The sequence below is a fragment of the Mastacembelus armatus genome, chromosome 7, assembly GCF_900324485.2.
Source record: "Mastacembelus armatus chromosome 7, fMasArm1.2, whole genome shotgun sequence".
Classification (NCBI taxonomy): Eukaryota; Metazoa; Chordata; class Actinopteri; order Synbranchiformes; family Mastacembelidae; genus Mastacembelus; species Mastacembelus armatus.
In genome coordinates, this window is record NC_046639.1 from 6,436,833 (window position 1) to 6,449,959 (window position 13,127).

Consider the following 13,127-nt stretch of genomic DNA (forward strand, 5'->3'; position numbering starts at 1 on the left):
ATTAATGATAAAATGTAAAAAAAAAAAGATACATGCAACCAGAGCAGGAAAATTCACACTCTAATATACAGTATAGCAGCATTAAGGAAAGCCAGCCTGTCCCATCATAGCACTAAGACGATTAGCCCAGGGGAAATATAACAATGTTCAAAATCATGTCCAACTTTATGTACAGGCCTGGGAGGGTTTTCAGCTCTGTGGGGTTTGCAGAAAATGCATTCATGGACAAGCCACAGTGCTTAGTGCTCGAACTTTGGGGGTGACACTGTCAGAGACACTGGCACTTCGTGAGTGCCTGAGTGTACATACAGACCAGAACTTAAATATTTAGACATTTAAACATATTATGTTTTGTTTCATCAGAGCCAACAGTGCTGCGTGCTTTATAGAAGAGCTCCTGTAACTCATTGCTGATTTTTATACGGTATTGTTGTTGTTTTAATTGACAATATAATTTGTGCTTGTCAGTATTTTTCTTCTACTGCAATCTGTATGGGACCCTCAGTGGTACTGCTCCTGCCTGTATATTATACCAGCTTTCAAATCAATTTCGCAAATAATTTTCTTCACCCACAGGAGAAAAACTGACACAGAAGAGACTAACAAATCACCTACTGTGACTCAAAGGGGGCATTTTCAACTAATTTCTGAGCCTGACTAAAGGTCTGTAACACGTAAGTGTTGGATGGTTTTCTGTTAAACATAAACCCTTAAAAAAAATTTAGAGATTGCAAGCAAAGACTGAAAATGAAAAGTGAACTCGTCATATCTCTGCAACAGAAAGGAATAACAAACCAAACCCAAGCATAGCAAGCCAACAGAGTGGTAAAGCAAAGAGGCACTTCAAAAGGAAATGTTGTTTCAGCAGCTCTGTGTACACACCTTGGCATTAATATAGGGGTCAAAGGGCCCACAGCGTTTGAACTCTTTATGGTCTACAGAGCTCTGGGAGGGAGGAAGAGAAGACAGGCCAATGGTTTTGTTTCAGACAAGCAGTGAACGAATGAGTGATGATCACAAATGACTCAAACTAAATAAAAAGGAGAAAAAAAATTAGATTTGAGTTAATGAACAATCACATGTCTTGAACAGGTAGGGAGAAATGACACAAAATGAGACATTTCTTTGTCTAGCTGACATCTCAGCTATAGCTGAAGATGTCTTGTTACTGGAAAAAAAAAAAAAAAAAAAGACTGGTTCTGATTTGTGACACTCATGATGGGTCATTTCTCCTCATCCCAAACACGGAAGGCCAGAAATGATGCCAGTCTGGAGGCTATCTGTGCAGTAAGCAACCAAACAAAATATCAAACATATGAGTTAAATGGTTAAAATGGTTAGGGGAAAATAGGCACAGTCACACAGTAAAGGTCATGATGCACTGAGGTTAAGGCACTTGTTTAAAATCTTGTTTAAAAATATATCATGCCATGCTGAAAAACTATTTGACATCAAGATATGTTCATAGTGCACTTTGCCACTAAAATTATTTCCTCATCAAGTGGAAAAATTATCATTTTCCTATAGTTGCTGACGGAAGCACGAGACCTTTAATAATAGAACTACTACAGGTCTGCAAATGTATTGAAAAGCTAATTAGTCTTGTAAAATAACTTTAAGTTTTAAAAAGAATAAAGCACAGTCATAACTTTTCTGCTGCAGACACTCTGAGAAATCTGAAGACCAAATCGCTTCAGCACCAATGCTATTTCATAACAAATCATATTATCACCATAGGAAATGTGTTTGAAAATACCGAAAACAAGTGTGAAATGCAGAAAACCAAGACACACAACACATGCGAACATAGATGCAATGTCCGACCTGCTCATTGAGTTTGGGATGGGAAGGTCCTTGGTGAATGAGCAGTCTGACAATATGTTCATCTCCCTTCCATGCGGCCAGATGGAGAGGGTAGCAGCCTTTGTTGTCAGCAATGTTGGTCAAGGCCTCGTTTCGTAGCAGCACCTCCACCACCTGGCTGTGGATGGTTCGAGGGACAGGGCGAGACAGAAAATGAAAAAAAGAGCATAAACGACACTATTAATTATATAGGGCCTTAGTAAACAGCCAATCAATAGTCTTGTCTTCCCAATGGGACAATTGTCTGTGATGGCAGACCTCATTAAATGCAGAGCAGACAGAGGGACCGAAAGACACCACAACACAGACATTTCTCCCAATCCCCAGAGTTACTTATGACTGATCTACCTGTGTCCATTAAGGGCAGCGTGGTGGAGGGGGGTGTATCCAGTGCTGTCCACACAATTCACATTGGGGCCTCTCCAGATACTGTTAAGAGCAGAGAGAACTGTTAGGCTTTCATAAAACACAGCACACACACACACACACACACACATCAAGCAAACATGGTCTAGCCCTTTGTACAGTTATTGTAGGTGTGACTGGTTCTGTTCTGATTGCTATCTAAGGGTCCCAGTGTCAACCACACATACACACAGGTGATGGTGGTGGCACTTGCAGACTGGAGGATCCTTTTCATCGTTCTTCAGAAGCTTTGGAAGAAGTTCCCCTTTGTGGGGCCCACGCTGCAGGAACTGAGAACTATAATAGTTTTTAGAAGTTGTTTTGGTGCTGGTGGTGGGGAGGGGGGACTTTTTAGCTCCTGTTCCAGAGTATGTACTTTTCCAGGAACCATGAGTGACGTACATTTACATTGATTCTTAGGACACTACTTAAGACAAACTATCACCACTGAGCAGCAGCTAAGAAGAGCTAATAATGGTTACTTTACTATAATTAGACAACCCAAGCCCAATTATTCTGAGCCAAATCTTGAAACAGAATAGACTTTTTCATATGCAGTGTAGGAAACAACAAAGAAACATTTGGATGGAGCCAGAAAGCGCTGATGGAGTAAAAAGTGAGGCAGGCCAGCATTAGCCTTGCACTCTCATTGAACTCAGCTGCCAACTCAGATTGGTTTGTATCTTTTCATTTGCAAAGAGTGCTGTGGTGAGGAGGAAAGAGAAGGATGGTAGAGGGGGCAGTGGTTTCAGAAGCTAAAGGATGTCTGATGAGACCGAGTGGCAGGACAGTGATGTGAAGCTCTCTGAAAGACCTGAACACATCCTAAATAAATGATGTGAGAAGGAAATCCCAGAGTTAGTGAACCAAATATCTGAGACCAGACTCATCTGCCATACAGCAAAACAGATGCGCCTCTCAGAGAATCAATCATACATGAAAGACACATTAAAAAAAAGAGAGAGAGAAAATCTTATTTGCTTTTTTTCAACAATTTACATAAAACTGTCTAAAACTAATGCAAGTTACTGATTTAAGAGCTGAATAGCTTCATAAATTATTGCAGGACTTTTGAAATGAGCAACTAACTTCTATGAATGTGACTTTTGGAAGAGATTCTCCTAGGAACATGAACAGCAATACAGGATATGAGCCAGTTCTGGCAGTTAAACACACTAGCAGTCACAATATGAAGTGATCCATGATATGATCTGTGTGTGGAAGATGTGACAGCAGGATGCTCAGCCTCCTCACAACAACTTCAGTGCAACTGTGTGACTTTGGTTCACACATGGCTTGGTTTTGTTGCTGTAATGGCTGTTTTGCCCCCTTAAAATACATCTCCCATAATAGCACTCAGAGCAGCCTGCAATTACTCAGTCAGAGCCGTCTCATTAAATAAGTATCTTGAAGGGCTGTACAGCCTGCAGAACAATGAGCCTGGCAGAGCGCAGTCACACAAGGAAACACAACTGAACTAGTCCCAATCTACACCATTTATTTCTTACTGCAGGCCTGCTCGATCTCATCTCACCAAGTCAGGCAGCCATGAAGACATGTAACACTAAAATCATGGTGTGCTAGGAGCAAATATGAGAGGGGGAGAATGTGTTTTGGGAGGATTTGCTAGAGGCTGATAAATCTCTGTTTATCAAGAGGTGTGAGTGCCGATTACATCAGTTCTAAAGGCATCACACATACACACTTTCCTCTCTGTTCCTCCAGAACCAGAACTTCTATTAAAGAAAAGAGCAACACTGTCTTGTGCATTTCCACAGAACACATCAAAAAGGGAAAACACAGACAGAAACAGGCCTCTGGTTGCTGTCCCAGATAAAACAGTTATGTAATGGCTTACAGCAAAAAACCCCATAAACAAATTAACATAAACATGGACAGCGCAGGAACCACGAATGAAGAATTTAACGAAATCAGGCAGAGGGGAATAACAAATACCAGAGTAATGCAAGGAGGCATGTCATGGGTTTGAGCTCATAATTAACATGGGTTTGTGATGTTATTGCATTGATTGTCATGTCATGCAAGTGGAACATTAGGGCATTTATTCTGTGCTTTAAAAGACATAGGAATAAAAATATTAGCAGCTCTTGTGTAGAGTGTAAGTCCAGAATTTTTACAGTATCTTGCTCAATCTGAAAGCTGTTAAGATAAAATGCCATTAGGTCAGATACATCATGACACATATTGCGAAACATTAAAGTCATCAATTACAAAAAAACCCAAACTAAAGATAAAATTTATGTTGCTATTGCACTTTGGTCCTCCTGCGGTCAGGACTCTGATGTGTCATTGCCAGAAGTTCTAAAAATGCCACTCAGAAAGACAAACCTTGTGTGACGTTAGCCACATAACCCGAGAAATCCCGGCAGGGGCATAATGCATTACAAACAATAATATAATGTCACTTTGGGGTTTTCTATTTCTATAATTTTAAAGCTGTAATCGGGGATAAGGGTGTTAATTAATCCTTTCCAATGCACTGCCGTGATGGGGGAATGAAGATGTCTGAGCATTACATTTTTTTCACTGTCACTGTTTTCTGAGCTGCCTGTAGTAGCAGCTTCAACTGCAGTACAAGTGTTACATCCTCTGAGCATTTTGGCAGCATGGCACTGTAGGGCATGAGTCAGAGTGGTGCTCGACAGTCCAATTCATCCTCTTACTACAGCTCACAACAACCTAAGTGAGGGCCGGGGCTTAGGCACATAGTGGGGCAATGAGGAAAACTGAGTTGATTTGTTTTGGGAGGTGGCACATTCATGGGAAGTGACTGAGGAATTCCTGTTTGAAAAGCTGAGCTAATCCTTAATTTCCCTGAGGGAATATCAGCGGGATGAAGCTGAAGTTTGAAAGAGATTCTGGGGGGTGGGGGAGCAGTTTTGTGTTGTTTAAAGCCTGGCCCATATGACAGGAGGGAGGATAATAACATTTTCTCTCTTTTATGTATTCTCTGCATTAGTCTGCTGATGTGAGTCACACATACTAATGGCATTTAAACAGATGGTCATTTAGAAAATATAGGCTTAAAGGCTACTGTGTTTTTGGTTTTTTTCTTTTTGAAGCCTAAATTGTATGAAACTCAGTTATTAAATGCTCAAAAAAGGAGAAACTGGGTTTTTTTTAGCGTTGATTCTTATATAGTGATTAACCTATAAACTCAATTAGTTAATAGTCAGTTAGATTAAATCACATCTGCTGGTTGTTTTACCAAGAAAAGTTTCTATTTCACCCACATGCCAAAGTCCCACAGCAGTGCCAGTGGAATCATGATATACATGTACACATGATATATGGTAGTTGTACATGTTTATAGAACCCTGGGGAAATGGCAAGGCAAAATTCAATAGTACATTTAATCAAATAAGAACCCAGGTGGGTGTGAACCCAGTGTCAAATAAACAGATCTGTGCACCAGCCTATTAGCGGCATGACCACACCGCCAGGGATTAGTCTAGCCCAAGCCCAAGGCACTGAGCCCAGACGTGACTGGCGCATGTCAGCCATCGTCAGTGAAATTGGGCTTCATTATGCATACTGCTGGCAGGTGCTGGAACCAGATGCCCCACTGCCAACCTTAGCATCTTCTCCTTAGTGAGAGTGAGAGTGAGAGAGAGAGAGAGAGAGAGAGAGAGAGAGAGAGAGAGAGAGAGAGAGAGAGAGAGAGAGAGAGAGAGAGAGAGAGAGAGAGAGAGAGAGAGAGAGAGAGACCGAGACCGAGACCGAGACCGAGACCGAGACCGAGACCGAGAGACCGATCTACCTACCAGAGTCCTTCGGGTCTGCTGGGGACCACACTTCCAGCTACAATCTCAAAGTACCATGCCAGGACCAAAGGCCAACTGTAATGAAGTAGGATACGCTCCTCATGAAAGTTGTGAGGAAGAGGATAACACTCAGATGGTGTTAAAGCAGTAATAAAAGTTAGGTGGCACAGTGTGTAAAATTCAGCAACAAACTTCAAATTTATGACACCACAGTGACTGCTGAAGCAATCAACAAGTCCGTGACTGACGTGTCTGAAAAGTATTACTTAACAGGAGAACTTGATCATGTGGTTAATGCTTCAGAACTATTATTTTTAGGCCTTGGCTTTTTATAACTACTGATAAGCCCATTTTGTGTTAGGGTGGCAGAAATGCTAAACAAATCAGTCAGACTATAAGGGTGTACAGTAATGACCTCTGACTCTTCAGCAGATGTATTCTCAGGTACAAACTAACATCACCATGGTAACATGCCTGCAGAGACAACACAAAAAGTGCAATTATGATCTGATGATGTTGAATTTTTGAGGCAATCTGTCATCAAAAAATAAGAGTGAACAAAATTCAGTCTTTACCACTTACAAAACTTACAGAAAGCAGTAGTGAATAAACATTTTAACAAGGCTACCGGATCATATTCGTCTTGTTTTAGTGCTACAGTTAACAGTCCCCACTTCCAAAAGACAACAGGAATGAAGACAATTATATGACAGTTTGTTTTCCAATTCAATTGTGATGCACAGCGTTAACTGGGCCTGACTGAGTCATTATGGTCAGTGATCACACCACAGTGAGCATTTCACAGAGCAAATGTGTTGCAGGAGGAGGTGTGAAGAAACTGTGTCTCTGTGGCAGAGTCTATGATCAGAGCAGGCCAGTGGGCTCCAGCAGGATCAAATAATGAGCATGAAGAAGAAGAAAAAAAAAAAAAAAAAAATAGACTAGTGGCAGTATCAAAAGCTGAAATGAAAGGAGATAGTGAAGAATCGAATGAGGCGAGAAAAGAAGAAAAACACAGCTCGGCTTCCACCAAGCTGGCATTTCCTCACACTGATGTCACTGCAGACACCACTGCATTTACTACACTGATCTCACTGCCCACACAGGCTGAGTACTTTGGTTCAGTGAGCAAGCTGATGTTCACTTTCAGCTAAAGCCTTTGCTGGATGGATCCAGCCTTTGCTGGATGGATAGTTATTTTCAGTTTTATTTCAGGAAATAGCACACAAATCTGGTCTGACCTGCAGTCACTTGCATGGTTAAAGGTTTTGTTGAATGCTTCTCTATTTCCTTACAAAACCCATTAGCAAACATTCTTTAACTTGGACACAGCAGTTTTTAAAACTGCTGTTACATGCATGTGACCATAAAAATAAAACAACATAACTCTTTTGCAATTTGCTTTGTATGGGTAAATATGCAACCTGTGTTTCACTGTCTGCTGCCAGTCTGCTTAGTCATGCTACCGTTAAAAACTGTGGTGTATTTCTTTTATGTAGCTGGCCCAGATAGTGAAGCAAAAATGAATTTTAAAAAGCTCTCCACTAATGTGCTTCCTGTGTGAACATATTGAGGGCAGTGCCATTACTCTGCACTCTGGAGGTGGAGTGGAGGTTGGTGTGGGCCCAGCAGGTGGGCAATAAGAGTGCTGAGAGGAAGGGAAGATGTCAGCCAGCAGGCCGGACGTCCCAAAACGCCCAGCTAACACTGATGTCCCTGGTGTTTTGTGGTATCACTTCCTATAACTGGCTTAAAAAACATCAGACACTGCACACAGAAGTACACAACAGCCCCAGCAGTCTTATCTTTTCCATTTAGTGTTTGTTAGTATAACGTTTTCTGTGAGGTGAGACAGATTTCACATAAACAAACATGCCGAAGAATCAGGAACTTTGTGTTTCTTAGAATACAGAGGTGGAAACTGTAAGTGACTTTTCTCTAGAAAGAACTATATTGTTTTTAAAAGCATCAGTGCTCGGCATTTGCTCCAGACATAGTTTCTATATCAGGCAACTTCTAACCAGACTCAGTCTCTGCAAACTAATCAAGAAACCCCTGACCCACTTAGATTAAAGCTAATTTTAGCTTACCACCATTCAGTTCAGTAAAGATGGCTACATACAGCAAGGACAGGACACTGTATTTGACCATTTGTCCGCACCCACACACACTCACACACACTCACACACACTCACACACACTCACACACACTCACACACACTCACACACACTCACGGAATTCATCACTGCTGCTTAGTACGTTCCTGCCTGGATTTTCAGGCTACACAAACATGTGAACATGACATACAGAGCAGAACCTCTCAAACTCTGGTTCTCCAGGAATGCTAACACTGCGGTGTTAGATTTCCCAGTTACCACTGCTCCCTCTTGGTTTGAACTTCTATAGAGTTTCCTACGGTTCAGAGGTCAACAGTTGATGAAATGTGACTGTCAGCCCTGCTGTGTGCCGGTTTTTAAGCTACCTAGGACTGACCTGAAGCTCCAACACTGTAACAGTGATGGAAAGTGCCATGTGAACACCAACTGCACGAGCGCAAGCAGCAGAGTGAGACGATTTGCATGAACCCTGATGGCTACTGTGAAACACAGCTTAGGACTGAGAGTGGCAGATTCCTGCTGTGAGCCTATCATCTGCAGATGCACACAGTCCCACGGTGCACCTTCACACTCAATGAATTCTACATACACACAGATTCTAATAACAGAGGAGCTACTGTGAATGCTGTTTTTAAAAGGACAGCGTGTGCTAGTTGTTATGCACCAGATATTTTCTCAGCTGACACCAGTGTGACAGCATTGGTCTGCTTGGGATGAGCCCAAAATTGTGGATGAAATGGGATGGAAGACTGTGGAGATGTGCCCAAGCCTCTTAAAATGCTAACCGAGTCATCACATTGATAGAAATGCTTCCCTCGCCAGCATTTAGAAAAGGGAAAGACATGATGGAGAGAAAATATATTTCAAAAGGCCTTTGTGATCTCTATCACCAATTTTATTGCAAAGGGCCTTCTTGAAATAGGAAGGTAGAAATAGGAAACATTTGCTTCAGTGAGTAAGTGTTTCTAAGTAGGTGGTCTATTTCCATTCAAAATATTTCTCACTTTTCTTTGAAAAACTAAATGGTATAGAAAAGCCCTGCAATGGTCTTAACAGACTGATATGAATATGAAAAGGCATCACTCTCTACTTTGTCGGAGAGACAAAGAACATGGCTGTGAAGCTGGGGGACGAACCCTCATCTGGCTAAGCTCTTAGAGCATCTGTCCAAAGCTCCATGCATTCCTCTGTTAATTTCCCCTCAGTGGGCAGTCAGTCTGCCAGACACTTGTCTTACCTCCAGTCTGACCACAGCAGCTGCCTGTGTTTGGACAACCTGGGACAGGAAGTGCTAGTGAAGAGCTCCTCCTGTAGACCTCTGGGGTCAAAACAGGTCCTGGAGCCCTACCAAAAACTGTAGTACTGAGATCACACATTAAATGGATGTTGAAAAACAGGCCACAGACTGGACTAAATAAGTCCAACAAATAATATCAAGACATCAAGCTTCTGCAACAGCCAAACTACAGCTACAGCATGCTGGACCTATGAAGGTTACACCATAAACTTGCCCCTCTAGGAAGCCCTGCCCAGCTCATTTTGGCTTTAATGGGGCACCACAAAACAAATGTTTGGGGCGGCGACAGTGTTAAACATGCCGGGGTCAGTGTCTATCCCATGGCAACCGCTGGGATGCAGCCTCCTGGGAAAGCAGACATTCCGCAGAGCAGAATCTAACCGCCTGGTTACAAAAACACAGCAAGTCTCAACATGCGGCCCATTCCAGAGCAAGAACGCTAAAAAATCTAGTGGAAATACACAGGCAACACAGCTGTAAAGAATATAAACAAGGCTGATTATGTTAGATCATTTGTCTGTATAGCCTGTGGTTTCAATCTATATAATAAACAGCAAGTTATTATTGAATATTTCCCGTACATAAGGCTTAAAAGCCTCCTATAACAGCAAAGCAGGAGATACAGTTCTGATTAAATGACTGTTTAGGCTACAGACCAACTTAAATACAAAGACGTTTTATTACACAAGCAGAATTTAATGCATCCATCCACTATCTGTATCACTGGGGGGCTGGAGCCAATCCCAGTTGCCATCATGAAAGAGGCAGGGTACACCCTGGACAGACCGCCAGTCTGTCACAGGGCCGACACATTAGGGACAAACACTCACACCTTTCACATCTATAGGCCACTTAGAGTCACCAGTTAACCTAACCCCAAACTTCATGTCTTTGGACTGTGGGAGGAAGCTGGAATACCAGGAGAAAACCCACACAGACACGGGGAGAACAAGCGAACTTCACATAGAAAAGCCCCAAGGGTCGAACCCAGAACTTTCTTGCCACCCAGAAGTTAATGTGCTTGTAATTAAGTGTAATACAGCAAGACTGTAAAGAATACACATCCCTTTGTACATGTTAACATTATAAGCAGCACAGGCTAAAATTTGCTGTGAAAGCTGTGCCTCTTGTAAAAATGTTAAATCCCCTTTGACAAGATTACAAGGCTCCCCTTGCTAACAATGAATGCTGAATAAGTTCCAAAGAAATTCTAGTAAAGTAAAACACACACACACACACACACACACACACACACACACACACACACACACACACACACACACACACACACCAACAGCCCACATGCCAAAGTCATAACTCATTGTGACACCTTTAAATGTATTGACATTTTCACTGTGCAAACTAAATCTAACGTCATACACCAGCGACAATCATTGCTGCCCTGTTCTCAATGAACTTGCAGCATGTTATATTCTGAGAGTCTGTTCTGCAAGCTCAGGTGTCCACAGTCAAAAGGCTTTTAAAGTATACACACCACTAGTTAATTCATTTCCTACAAAGTCTAGCCAATCATTTCCCAGAGCTATCCTTGCCAAACATTGATTTCTCCAGTCAGAATAGATGACACAATGGGCTCTTCAGTCCACCCACTGATCTGTGAGAGAGAGAGACACACAGAGCCAGTCTTGACTGCATGACATCTTTGAATTGGATTTCCGATTAGAAGGGTTTAATGTAATTACCTTGGGTATATTGTGCAGTCTGCACTACATAACACAGTGATGCATCACCTCGAGCTTCACCGTAACACTTACCCCTCAGATGGTGTTGGTGGCTTTCTCTGGGCTCCCAGAGCAGCAATATAATGTTTTGATTGACAGGTATTCATCTGCATGTGCTCAGCAATAAAATAGGAGCTTCTGTCAGGCAGCACTTAACCTGGCAATGGGTTGTACCTCAGTACGTTTACCTGCAATAATTCTCTTTTACCCATAGGCAGGAACATAATGTAGAAACTTATGTAACCTTAAAAAAACTGCCTGAGTGCTACTTCGTGTTTTAACATTACATATAACACAGTGGCTATGTTGACTGTTGAAACATTAAGAAACTTTATAGCCCAAGGAAATGCAGCAGTGCTGTTGCCTATAATTTAGACAACATCTGCATGACAAAATAAATCTTAGAACCTATAACATCTGTAGTTCTCTGCACAAAATTAGAAAAATGCATTAGGAGAAGTTGCTGCTTCTTAATGGAGAGATGAATCTGACGCAACCTCAAACTCAAAACAATCATGGTGGCATTTAAATCTGAGCATCTACAGACAGACTACAGTATGTGAACAGATGGCATTAGGATGGCAAGACTGACTAGTAACTGTAGTTTGCTTTCTTTCTGTCTTGTCTTCCTAAATTGAATAAGTTAGAACTAATGAAGAAAGAATGAGCATGTCTACAAATGACCAGTTAAAGCTTTTTAACCTTAAATGGTAAGTCTTTGGGGGATGTGAAACCCACATCAAATGTTTACCTCACCAAAGACTTCCCTTGTTCCAAAATTACAGCTCCACAACTGAAACATATAAATGAGATTTTATAAGCTGGATGTTAAGAAGATTTCCAAACAGTGCAATAATGCAGCTTAAAACTGGATTTCTACTCTAAACCAGCCCAGACTGTGTGTAAACTGTTAGTAATACGTGTGTGCCAGTTTTAAAAGAGACCTTGGGTTGTTTTGTTGCGTATTTCTCTAGTTTAGTTGCATAATTTCCTTCCAAGCCGGTTATGCACATTACAGTAGAGCAGGGACACAGAGCTGCGAGCTAACAAAGGAGCATGGCACTGCTTCTGCGCTGCACTGGTCTTTATCTGGCAGTGCAAAAACACAACACTCTGTGCAACAACAAAGAATACTGAAATACTAAACTATAACATATAGCAGCAAATGATCAGACAATATTGGTGGCTGTCTCCCATTCAGTTATAAACGCCTCTTCTCCCCTTTTCCAGAGCCTACCTTAGCAGACTGGAGAGCGGATGAGAGGAGGCGCCGTGGCCGCTGCTGTTGCCGCTTCCACCGGTTCCAGACGATCCGCTCCCGATGCCAGCGGACTGTCGCTTCCCGGATAAAAGCTTCTCCACTGCGGCCAGGTTTCCCGTGCGCGCCGCTTCGAGGAGCTCCTGCTCCTTCCCCATCGCGGATCCCAGAAAAATCGGAGCAGGCGCGGGGAAGAGAAGGGGAGGGGGTTTGGTCGCGGGAGTAAAATTCCTGTGATCCCTTCTTCCTCTCAGCCTCAAGTTATTCCCGAGTAACGCTACTGCTGCTGTTGTTGTGGTGAGGAAACAAAAGCTCCCTCCGCCACTGGATCCGTCCGTGTCCACCCACGGTTCCGCTGGCGCTCAAAAGGGAAAAGTTTGGCTGAGCAGCAGGCACCACCATCGAGTAAACTTCCTCTGACCAGTCCCCGGTACCCCGTCCGTCACTTCCTCGAAACTGCCCGTCCTTTCTGCAGCTCCAATCCGAAACACTTCTCTCTCTATCACACACACACGCACACGCACACGCACACACACAACTCCTCGCACCCCCGCCCTAGCTGATTCACACACGGCATAGATGTGCATAAGCAGCATGGCACTCTGGCTAAAGGGGATTAGGGGTTAGATCCATCCAGTGCTTCAGTGATCTGCTCTCCT

At 42.6% G+C, this 13,127-nt stretch overlaps 1 protein-coding gene across 7 annotated transcripts in view; it reads right to left on the reverse strand.

The window, feature by feature from the left end:
* Nucleotides 1–13,060, reverse strand: part of anks1aa (ankyrin repeat and sterile alpha motif domain containing 1Aa) — a 56,733-nt gene extending 43,673 nt beyond the window's left edge. For 6 of the 7 annotated variants that reach the window (XM_026332780.2, XM_026332776.2, XM_026332775.2 and 3 more), the window contains exons 1-4: nt 12,448–13,060; nt 2,212–2,292; nt 1,825–1,981; nt 883–945 (exon numbers count right to left, since the gene is read on the reverse strand). In XM_026332780.2, the coding sequence (XP_026188565.1) occupies nt 883–945; nt 1,825–1,981; nt 2,212–2,292; nt 12,448–12,626 (480 nt within the window). In that variant the 5' untranslated portion in view covers nt 12,627–13,060. The remainder of the gene's footprint in view (nt 1–882; nt 946–1,824; nt 1,982–2,211; nt 2,293–12,447) is intronic. The other variant, XM_026332777.2, reaches the window with a different exon arrangement.
* Nucleotides 13,061–13,127: the final 67 nt, after the last annotated feature.